At 38.3% G+C, this 11101-nt stretch overlaps 1 protein-coding gene and 1 pseudogene across 1 annotated transcript; both read right to left on the bottom strand.

The window, feature by feature from the left end:
• Window positions 1-6512: 6512 nt before the first annotated feature.
• On the bottom strand, window positions 6513-7349 carry LOC146389808 (uncharacterized; annotated as a pseudogene).
• On the bottom strand, window positions 7197-9031 carry LOC146389809 (uncharacterized). Its single transcript, XM_084913301.1, has 2 exons — window positions 8917-9031; window positions 7197-8464 (listed from the first exon to the last, which is right to left on the bottom strand). The coding sequence occupies exons 1-2, from the start codon at window positions 8932-8934 to the stop codon at window positions 7478-7480; spliced, it is 1005 nt and encodes a 334-aa protein (XP_084769427.1). The 5' UTR covers window positions 8935-9031; the 3' UTR covers window positions 7197-7477.
• Between the last annotated feature and the right edge of the window lie 2070 nt (window positions 9032-11101).

Consider the following 11101-nt stretch of genomic DNA (forward strand, 5'->3'; position numbering starts at 1 on the left):
GCAGCCGGGCTACGTAAAAAGTGTAGGGGGGGGGGGCGGTCACGTGAAGACACTACTGCGCAGACTCTGGCTCCAAAAATGCAAGATGGCAGCCTCCACAAGCAGGATATTTTGGCTTCATTTTTGCACAATGGGAGGAGGTGTTGTTAATGTTTGCTACAGTCATAGGGAGAGACCCGAGGCGGCCGCCGGTCCGCTTCTTACTGAACTTCAGGTAAGAAGTTATGACCTGCAGTCGATCTGGGTCAGATATAAACCAAGTTTAGGTGTAGTTTATTTTTGTTGTGCTGACTTTTTACAGTTACAATAACGCGTCCTGTGTACTAGCTAGCATGACGGAGTTTATATACGGCTGGGCGGGTTCTATGATGTTACTGATAGTGAACTTTATTTTATTCATAAGGCTAGTTAGTAAAGTTGCCAACTGTCCCGTAAAAAACGTAATCGTCTCATATTCAGAGAAAATATTACGTGTTTTGTATTGAGGCGAAAAGGAACAGTTTGTCCCGGACTTCAGTTAGAAAGGAAAAAGACACAAAGCTGGAGTTATTCTGCATCTTTATGCCGTCAGCTGCCTCTTCTTCTCTCATTCTCTCCCCTCCCTCTCCTCGGCTTTTCTCTCTTGTTCGTTTATCGCCCACTTTGCGCTAGAAAGAGGAAACCAGCAGATGTCGCGCTAAACAACAGCAGCACGTTTAAGCAGCTTGATCAGCTGATGTTTGCTGGAGCCACAGCTGTAAAAGCTGCTGTTGATGATATTGGTTTGATATGTGGTGAGAAGGAAACGTGAAGATGGAACCAGGAGTTGTCCTTATTGAATCATCAGAGCTGAACAGGTTTCTGAGAGACAAATAACACCAGGATCCTTTTCTACGTAGCTGACAGCTGGTAACTGTGCAGGGGCGGATCTAGCAAAGTTTTGCCAGGGGGGCCAGGTAGGGCATTAACAGGGAAAGGGGGCACAAAGAAATACTTTTCTTTCTTATTCTCTTTTAAAATGTGTAACTTTTAATAAATAATTATCTGAACCAAAGTTTTATCTGATGTAAAATGTATAGAAATCATACATATACCAAAAAGACAGTGTAAATCACTGTCACAGCAGTGTTTGTTTTCATTCAAAGGCTTTATGGCTTTAATACCTGGTGGGCCGATCTCCAGTCTAAATGCCCAGGGCAATTTTTTGTCGCAGTCCAGACCTGACTGCAGTGATGGTTTTTGGTACCCCAAAATGTGTATTTAGATACCAGGTGATCAGCTGTTCGGGAGTCTACCCAGGACTGAGTGTAAACGTAGAGGAGATAGTGCTTTTGCTGTAGCAGCTCCAAAACTGTGGAACAATCTGCCTTTAGAGATAAGACAGGCCACTTCTGTTTCTTTTTTTGTTTTGTTTTGTTTTTATTTAATTATTCTGTACTGTTTTATCTTGTTTTAAATATAAGGCTATTTTCATTTTTATGTATTATGTGCTTTTTTTTTTACTGTTTTCTTTTATTCTATTGTTCTTAACTCATTTATTGTACAGCACTTTGGTCCTGTGCTGGGTATTTTAAAGTCCTTTATAAATAAAGATGGTTTGGATTGGATGAAATTAAATACATCTTGTTTTCTTAGAATTCACTGTTGTGATCCATTGGAACTCTTTTCCTCCTCCCTTATTGTTCAAACCAAGTATTGATTTGATTTAGATGCATCTTTTGTTCATTCACTGCATTTTGTTGATTGATGAAAATATTGTGATTTTCAGCTAGCAGGGCTCAAATTAGAACAGAGGTCAGTCGTATTTGTAGGTTATTGCCAATAACCTTTAACTATTTAAATACATTTTGCTAAAGTGATTTTAATGTGTCCTGTTTTAGAACAAAATAAGAGAAAACAGATAACCGCTGTTGTGATACCCTTTATCTCTCGCCTGGGTTTGTTGGTTTTGTCAGGTCAAGTAATACAAAGAAGGACTGGCTTTGTTGAGCTTCCTCAGTAAAAACACTCACACAGGTAAACACTTATATTTTCTCTAGTAAATTTACATTCTGGAAACTTAAGCTCACCATCTGCAAACTTAACATGTGAAGTTCAAGGTTACAGAAAACAAACTGAAGCAGAATTAAGAGCTAAAAGTATATATTTGGTTTTTTTTTATCAGTACCCGTGAGAACACTGTTTATACTGTGTTGTTGTCTCTGCAAAGGTTTCTATCAATACATCTCAGAAAGACACAGCAAACATTGATGGGAATAACGGTGTTACAAGTAACGGCGTTACTAACGGCAGGCAGCAGCCTACGGCTCATCAGAAGAGGCCGAGGTGATGACTAAGTTTAACAACGATATTGCCAAAGAGTGCCAAAGCACTTTAACCACAAGCATTTGTGAACTAACTTATCTTTCTTGTAGAATTGTGCTCCAAATACACAACTTTGTGCTGACAAAATCGTTAGTTATTCATTTACAAATCAATATTGTCTGTAAGGAGGGCAATCCCCCCTGTCTACAGCCCTGCATGTGTGACTCCTGTGATTAAAGCATCTTTCTTTCAGCTTTTTCAGCTTAACGAGTGAACCGTCAGCTCGTTCAAACACACGTTAAAGTTTGTTTGGCTCAACACCACCGAACAGAGGCAGCAATATAACATAGCTAACATTAACAGTGCAGTGAATCCTGCTTGTGCGGTGATATGACTGACTTTAATTATCCATAAAATCATCACATTCTCTGTAAGATTAAGGTCAACTTTTAACGGTGTATATTTTAAAGTCAAGGCTTTAAAACCAAGTTAAAGCTGAAAGTACAAACATCACTAATGTCACATAACTTTGCCGACATGTGGCCAACAGTAGTGATGGCCCACTTGAACCTGAGGCTCCGGTGTGTGTGTCAGAAAAAAAACAACACACTGTTTCAGAAGCACTGTGTCGAGGCTTGATTTGTTTGGCCACAGTCACATGATCAGTGACGTCCGAAGCTTCATTTAGAAAGTAACTGATTCAGTGATTTATAAGGAAGTCAATTGTGGGATTTATGGAGTGTTTTGATGGTGAGAGACAGCAAACCACTGATTATTCTATAAAGAGACATGGAGCCAGCAAGGAAGAGAGGAGGTTTTGTTGTGTGGGAGTATTTTGATTTTGGTAAATCGGGCGGGTTTGCCAGCTTTCTGTTCTTGTTGTTTGCTTAAGAAACTTAAAAAACTTAAAATGTCTGAACAAAACAAATCATAATATTCATAATATGAATATCATTTATTAACTTTAGAAAGACTTAGACTCTTTGAATTTAATGTAATCAAAAGATATGTATTTTTAAAATGAACTTAAAATGTTATTCTACAAAATTTGCAGCAATTAAATTTGTTTATTTTTTTGAGCTGATAGTCTGTGGTACCCAGGAAGAGTCTGTACCAACTTACATTGCAGTTTCTGTGCACTCCAGCCTCTTCTGTTCCATGTGAGATGATTTTCTGAGGCAGAAGAAATTATCTCCAAGAAAAGAAACAGAATGGAACAAATCCTCTTCTTAAATAAAAATAGATTTGAAAAAGGATTACCTTAAATGCACCATGCTTTTACTTAACAAGTTCATAAGCATTCTCCATTTTCAGTTTACGATCAATTCTAACCCCAGGTCAAAATTATGTGCAAGAAAATTGACCTAATATAATATTATTAAACATACCTGTCCAGACCTCACAGCACGTCATAGTGTGTTGTACATTATTATATCTATATTAAATGTATTTTTCATCTATTGCATTTACCAACATCAAGAAGTCACAAGCAAAGAAAGACCACACCATGGTAAATGTTTAAAAACGAAAGTATTGATAAAAATTATTTAAAAAATAAACATAACAATTTTCAAAGCTGTTCAAAGCAACACAACAGTGGGCCAATGTCAAACAAAATTGTGAACGTCACTCTGTAGAGTGGGCAGTCATAATGAAGCAGTACACTGAAATTTGAAAATTCAAGCTGTGCTTCATATTTTTGGTCGCCAGATAGAAAGCTTTATTTGGCCATCACTGGCCAACAGTAATGTTGTAATGTTCTTCCATATTTAACATTTGCACATAAATGACATAATATTTAATACTTTTTTTGAAAAGTTTCTTCACCACAGTTCTGCCATCCGCCGTTTTTATTAGAAAAAATTGGCCACAGCCACTGCGCTATGAATTCTGGGATATGTTGGGCCACAAATGATACACCTGACCCATTCTTCAAATCCGGGGAAATGAAGGGCGCATTTTTGGCCACATTTGGAATTTGGACAGGCTTCATCATGTTGCCGTGACGTAATCAGCCTTCAAATTGGGTCTTCAAGGATGCAGATCCTGAATTGGAACAGTTATTTTGGCGGCAGAAAATGTGAAAGAGGAACATCACGTGGAGATACTTTAAGGCTGGAAATGAAAACACCGACATGAAAATAAACATAATAACTTGATACTGTCACTGGGTTCAAACTGAAGGAGTGTTCACAAGAAATCATCAGTATCAAACTGTGACAATAAAAAATGTTCATTAAAGCAACCAAGAATGGGATAAGTTTGATGTGAATCTTTGGTAATGCATGGGGGAAGCTCTGTGCCAATTTTATCATACTGTACCTCCCTCCATCCAACCACACACTTCTTTGGGTTTGCCATCAGCCCTGCCTGCCTCACGGACTCCGTGACCAACCACTGCACATGATCCACCGAGGTATCACTATGAATGACAACATCATCCAGGTAGGAATTAACATATGCAGTGTGAGGACACAGCTATCGCTCCAGCACGTGCTGAAAAATGGCCGCGGTTCCAAAGAAGCCAAACACAAGAGTGACGAATGGTATGAACCATACAGAGTGGAGCAGCTCGTTTTTGTCTTTGGACTCTGCAGACAAGGGAATCTGCCCGTAGGCGTTGGTTAAATCCAACATGATAAAAAATAAGCAGTGCTTAACCAGTCCAGGTCAACCCAGGGCATGGGATAAGCATCAAACCATGAGACCTTGTTCACTTTGTGATAATCATCACAGAACCGTATAAAACCCTGCACTCACTTCTTAATTACCTGGAAGCACCTTAAAGACAACCGGCCCCTCTCAACAGCTGCGACAAATCATCTGGAGAAAAGGTAAGCATAGGAGACCAAACACTGAGGAATAAATCCTCATTTCATCCTATGATAACAGCATTTTCACCATTTCAGCCAATTCCTTTTGCACAATTTGTCTCTTGTGCTTAGGCAACATCTAGGGCCATGAACGCACTTTCACGGCAGGCTGCGTTTCAAAGTGGTGCTCCATGAGAGTCATGCAGCCGGGCAGGGGGGAGAACACATCTGCAAACCGCTGTTGCAATGCAGGAACATCTGCCTTGTGTGAGATGTTCATTACAATGCATCTTAAACACACTCTGTGAAAACTTCATGCCCACATCTTGTTTTTAAGAAAAATCAAACATCTTTCTCCTTGAAAATCATTTCAGAGTTTTTAATGAGCTGCAGGAACCCTGTGCTGTGTGAGTGGAGAACAGCCAAGTCTCCTCCTGTGATAAACCTCCACATGTACCACTGAAAACAGTTAAATTACTTTGAATCTGAAATCAGGGCTCAAACTACTTGTTGTGAGACCATTTCTTTATTTTTCACAGTTCATCAAATATAGGATCAAATCAAATCACGATTTCATAATACAAACTTCAAATCAACAAGAAAACAGCTGCAGAACATGTGGATCAAAATGAATTCATTAAAAAAAAACATGTGGAGTTCAAGAACACAGTAAACACACTAAAGTGAAAGGAGGAGCCAAAAATAGAGGTTTAATAGAATTTGAATTTTTGATCTTGTAACATTTCTTTGCTGCCACTGTGAATATGAATGTGGTCTTTGCCTAATTGAATAAAGGTTACACTGACTCACTGCTCCATCTTCTGGTACAAACTGATATTACATGGAAGTACAGCCCAAAACCAGTTTAGCTTGAGTTTCTTTTTTTCTGGACATAAAAGTCACAGCAGGTGTTGTTTCAAAGCTGGGGGACAGATTTGGTTCATTTTGGAAGTTTTAAGAGCAACTGCTGTGAAATTATTTGCAATTTTGGGAGAAAAGGTTCAAGAGAAGAAACAGCAAAAGTTTAAATATGAATGAAGAATTGAACTTTAACACATTAAATGAATACAATTTAAAAAAAGAAGTTAATTTTGGAAACACTAAGAAAGTTCAAATGAAAGAAATTGAAATATATATCCATATCTGCAATTTTGATACAAAGTCTGTTTGGTAAAAAAAAGACATTCCTATAACTTTAATAATACAGTAACAAGTACAACTACTAAACACTACTGTGTCCTAAGGGAACAAAGATTAAAATGTAACAGGGATAACATTTTAGAGAATTTATATCCCTCAAAGTAAAAAACAAACTTGATATGCATATCTATACATGCAGCTTCCTAAATGTAACATTCAGGGTTATTCACTGCAGGTCCAGAAATCAGAGCTACCTCATCAGATCCAAGTGTGACATCAGCTGACACTCTTTACAGGAGATTCCATCTGAACTCTGTGGAGCCTGATCAAGGTTTTTAAGTCTGACCCTGAAACCAGAAGAGGCTCTTTCTCTCTCTTCAGATTCATTATGATCCAGTGATTTCAGTCCTGCATGATCAGGCTGATGTTTGCAGAGAGCAGATAATGAAGTGAATGTTTTTGCACACTGGTAACAGTGAAACAGTTTATTTACAGCGTGGGATCGTTTGTGTTCGGAGTATGAACTGACATTCCTAAAGCTCTTGTCACACTGGTCACAGCTGAAGTTCACTTCCATGTGAGTACATTCATGTTTGTTACGATGACCTGATTGTGAGAAGCTTTTCTCACAGTGTCTGCACTTGTATGGTGTCTCTCCTGTGTGGATTCGCTTATGCTTTTTCATTGAGGTCATGTCCAGTGGTGAAGGATCACCCACACTGGTCACGGATGTGCTTTTTCACCCCACTGTGGAAGAGTTTTTGTATTTTTAATGTACTTGGTGTGTGGAAGCTTCTCCCACATTCTTTGCAGTAGTTCATTTCGTCTCCAGTGTGGCTACGTTGATGTGGTTTTAGGTCCCGTTGATGATTGGAAGTTTTTTCACAAAGGTCACAAAGAAACTCTTTCCCACCACCACAGTGACAACAGGGCTGAGAACTGGATCCATGTGCGTCGCTCTGCTTCTAATCAAAGGCAGTGTAAGTCAGGAAATTCCTTCAACATTTTTATCCTGAATGTCGCCTGAAATAAAGAGCATCTCTGCCAACGTCCAATTACATTTTACTGTTTACATTATAAGACTGAGCTTACTGAACAAAAATGACTCTTCATTTTTCCAAACAGTTCATTCAGTATAACTCCATAAGTTTACTGATCATATTTGTTCCAAACACTCGGGTTACAATTACAAGATAAAAAATCAATACATCCTCACAGTAACTGCACTTGTAGAGTTATTTTCAGGTGTGGATCCGTCGGTGGTTTCTCACGTGATGTGGAGATTTAAAAGTCTTCTCACACAGGTCACATTTATAAGGTCTCTCCTCAGTGTGGCTAAACATGTGTAGTTTTAACTTTGCGTCTGTTATAAACAGTTTCCCACACTGATCACAGCAGGAAACATCATTTCCAGTGTGAATCCGTAGGTGTCTATTTCGGTACTGTTTGTCGCTGAAACTTTTTCCACAAAAGTTGCAGCTATACGCCTTAATTCCAGAATGGGTAACTAGATGCCTCTGTAAGTCGTGCTTTTGAGCAAAAGCCTTACCACACAACTCACAGCTGTGTGCTTTAACTCCACTGTGCATGATACGGTGTGATTTAAAGCTTTGATAATGGGTAAAAGACTTTCCACACAATTTGCAGCTGTAAGGTTTAACTCCACTGTGGACGTGTTGGTGTGTTTTAAAGGGTTGAGCGTGGGTAAAAGACTTTCCACACAAGTGACAGTTGTACGCTTTAACTCCACTGTGGATGAGTTTGTGTGATTTTAAGCTTTCAGCCCGGGCAAAATCCTTCCCACACAAGTCACAGCTGTACGCTTTAACTCCACTGTGGATGACTTGGTGTATTTTTAAGCCTCTAGCCCAGGCAAAATCCTTCCCACACAAGTCACAGCTGTAAGCTTTAACTCCACTGTGGATGACTTGGTGTTTTTTTAAGGTTCCAGCCTCGGTAAAAGACTTTCCACACAAGTCACAGCTGTAAGGTTTAACTCCACTGTGGACGAGTTGGTGTTTTTTTAAGATTCGAGCCAGGGTAAAAGACTTTCCACACAACTCACAGCTGTAAGGTTTAACTCCACTGTGGATGAGTTGGTGTGTTTTTAGGCTGTCACTCCGGGTAAAATCCTTCCCACACTCATCACAGCTGTAGGTTTTCTTTCCCTTTCTTCTTTGACGTTTGTCAGCCTCCTGAGAGCGCTGACTTCTTGCTCCATGTTGGTCCTGCAGTGACAGAGATACAAACAGAGGCAGTGAGTGAAATGCAGTCGTGGAACAAACTGAAACTCCCTCCATTGGTTGAATCAAACATGTCAACAAACATATTGTAGGTGTGTTACCACCACCTTCTGGTGACAGTATCACATTACAATAATGTGCTACAATGAGAGTTGTAATGAAAATTACATTATTGAAGACATATTTATCAGTGGAGAAAATCTTTTACTTCATAAAATATTCTGAGTTCAACTGATGATATTGCTGTTTCAATATGTGCTGATAAAATATGATCTTTGTATTTTCTTCTAACTTCTGTGGTTTTTGGTTGTGAATGTAGATTCTGTATATAAGGAGGAGCCCAGGATGCAAAAGACAAAGCTGCTGTTAATTGTGTTTTAAAAACCAACCAGTTGCACACAGTTTCAATAACAGTGTAACTGTGATGTTTTTCTCACCTTCTGTGTTGAAGTCATTGTTTCCTCTGTAGTGGCTGAGCTGAGTCCAAATGGCTGAAATTGTCCTTCTGCTGCTCCACCAGACTCTTCTCCTCCTTTTACTCAGCTGGGACACAAAAAGTATATAGACGTATTTTATCCCTGACAAAAAGAAGCAGAGCAAATAAACATTACTACACTCCTCAGTGCAGGGCTCGCAAAATCTCAAAATCCCTGGTAACCCTTCGGGCAGGGAAGGGTTTTTGGTAGCCCAAAACAAATTTAAGTAGCCCAAATAAAAAAGAGAGCAATTTTTTGATTGATGTTTTGTTTCCTTTACAATATTATACATTAAAGTGTAATATTGTAACAGAAACATTAATCAAAAAATTTTTGAAACACAAATTACAACATTGTTTAAACATTACAATCATCAACTCAAATACTTGGTTCTACTTGAACAGAAATTTCTATGAACTTGTAAGAACTGTAGAACATGAATCAGTCTGTGTCAGATCCTGAATTTAAAATTTCCACTGAAGTCATGGGTAAGAGGCAAGTGGAACCAAGATCTAGGCCATTTGCTTTTTTGAAGTTTGCAAAGACTGCTAAATCGTGCCAGTGGTAGTTCACTCTTTGCAACATAGTACGCTGTTCTAAACAGATTTTTCAGGTTTATTTTTAGTATGTTATTTGCAATTGGTGTTTGTTCTGGGAAAGATATTGCAGACTGAGCAATAATGCATTTCTTGCATTTCTCATGGGTTCTAATGGGGGCCTTTCTTAAAATTACTGGTCCCAGCAACAAAGGCGCTTGTCGACTCAGAAATCAAGGGAAAACCAACAACACACCCGGCAGAACATTATGTTATTTACACGGGTGCACATAAGTGGTCCGCATGTGCGCATTCGCTGTCAAAATAAAAGACGTGCACCAGATAAGAAGTTGCAACGCGCGTTTGCGTCCATATAAAAGGCACTGTTTTTGTCCGCTAGAGTGGGATTTTCACGGCACATTCTGCACCACATCTCTGTGCGTTCATCATTTGTTTGAAGCCAGCTCACCTCCTGCAACCACTTTTCCGAGAATACGCGCTTCTTTTGTGGTTCGGACCCCTTCTGACATTTCTGCGGTGGAGGAACACCAAAGTAATTACTTAAAGGAGCTTGCTTCTTCGACATCTTTAAGGCTGTTTTTGTATCACTACCCCACTCTTCCACAAGTGGGGTCAAAAATGACCCCAAGCAGTTCCTATGGAATCTTCTATGAAACTTCCATTCTAAGCAACTCTGACTTACACTTCTAAAGGATCAGGAATTAATTAACTAAAATAAATAAATATATATATATATATATATATATATATATATATATACATATATATATACATATACATATATACATATATACATATACATATATACATATACATATATACATATATATATATATTTATTTAGTATAGAGAACACAGTAACAGTTTGTATATAAAATCTAAATTATTAAAACTAGAAGATATAGTGAAATTATAGACATTACTATATTTAGGGCAAAAAAATAAAACACTACCTCTTAAGTTACAAAGTGTATTTGTATTGTGTTCAGAACATGGGGAGGGAAGAAGGAAGTTTTATTTTAAGCATCGGTTTGCTCGAACCACACAAAGGCAAATGTGTCCAACAGTCATGGGCATAAGAAACTGGAATTCTCTCAATGATCATCTCACGTGTTGTACAAAGGTTTCTCAATTTAAAATCTGCTATAACAATAAAACGTTAACCAATATGAAGAAGTTGAAAATAACAGAATTAACTGTAGACAAAATTATCCTTGCAGTTTGATATTTAGTGGTATTGCTCACTGTTGAGTATATTGTTCTGTTTGTTTTGTTTTGTGTAGAATATTGTCAGAGTGTAATTTTGGTTGCCTACTTGTATCATCACAGATAGGGGGCAGGTGTCAATGAGAATTTATTCTCCTTCCTGCTCCTTTTCCTGCATGGAAACAGTGTTACTTTAATTAACAGGAAGGTTGTGTATAGGAAATGAATTACTGCTGTACAATGTGTGAAACAAAAAATTAAATAAGTAAATATGGACTTAAATAGATTCACAAAGGAGTCCCGCTCAGACTCATCGGTAGCAGTATAAACTCAGCCAACTAAGTTTATACTGAACCTCATTATCATCCTAGGAGTTTAAAAAA

Source organism: Perissodus microlepis, chromosome 3 (genome assembly GCF_051167445.1).
Source record: "Perissodus microlepis isolate ML-2025 ecotype Zambia chromosome 3, ASM5116744v1, whole genome shotgun sequence".
NCBI classification, from domain to species: domain Eukaryota; kingdom Metazoa; phylum Chordata; class Actinopteri; order Cichliformes; family Cichlidae; genus Perissodus; species Perissodus microlepis.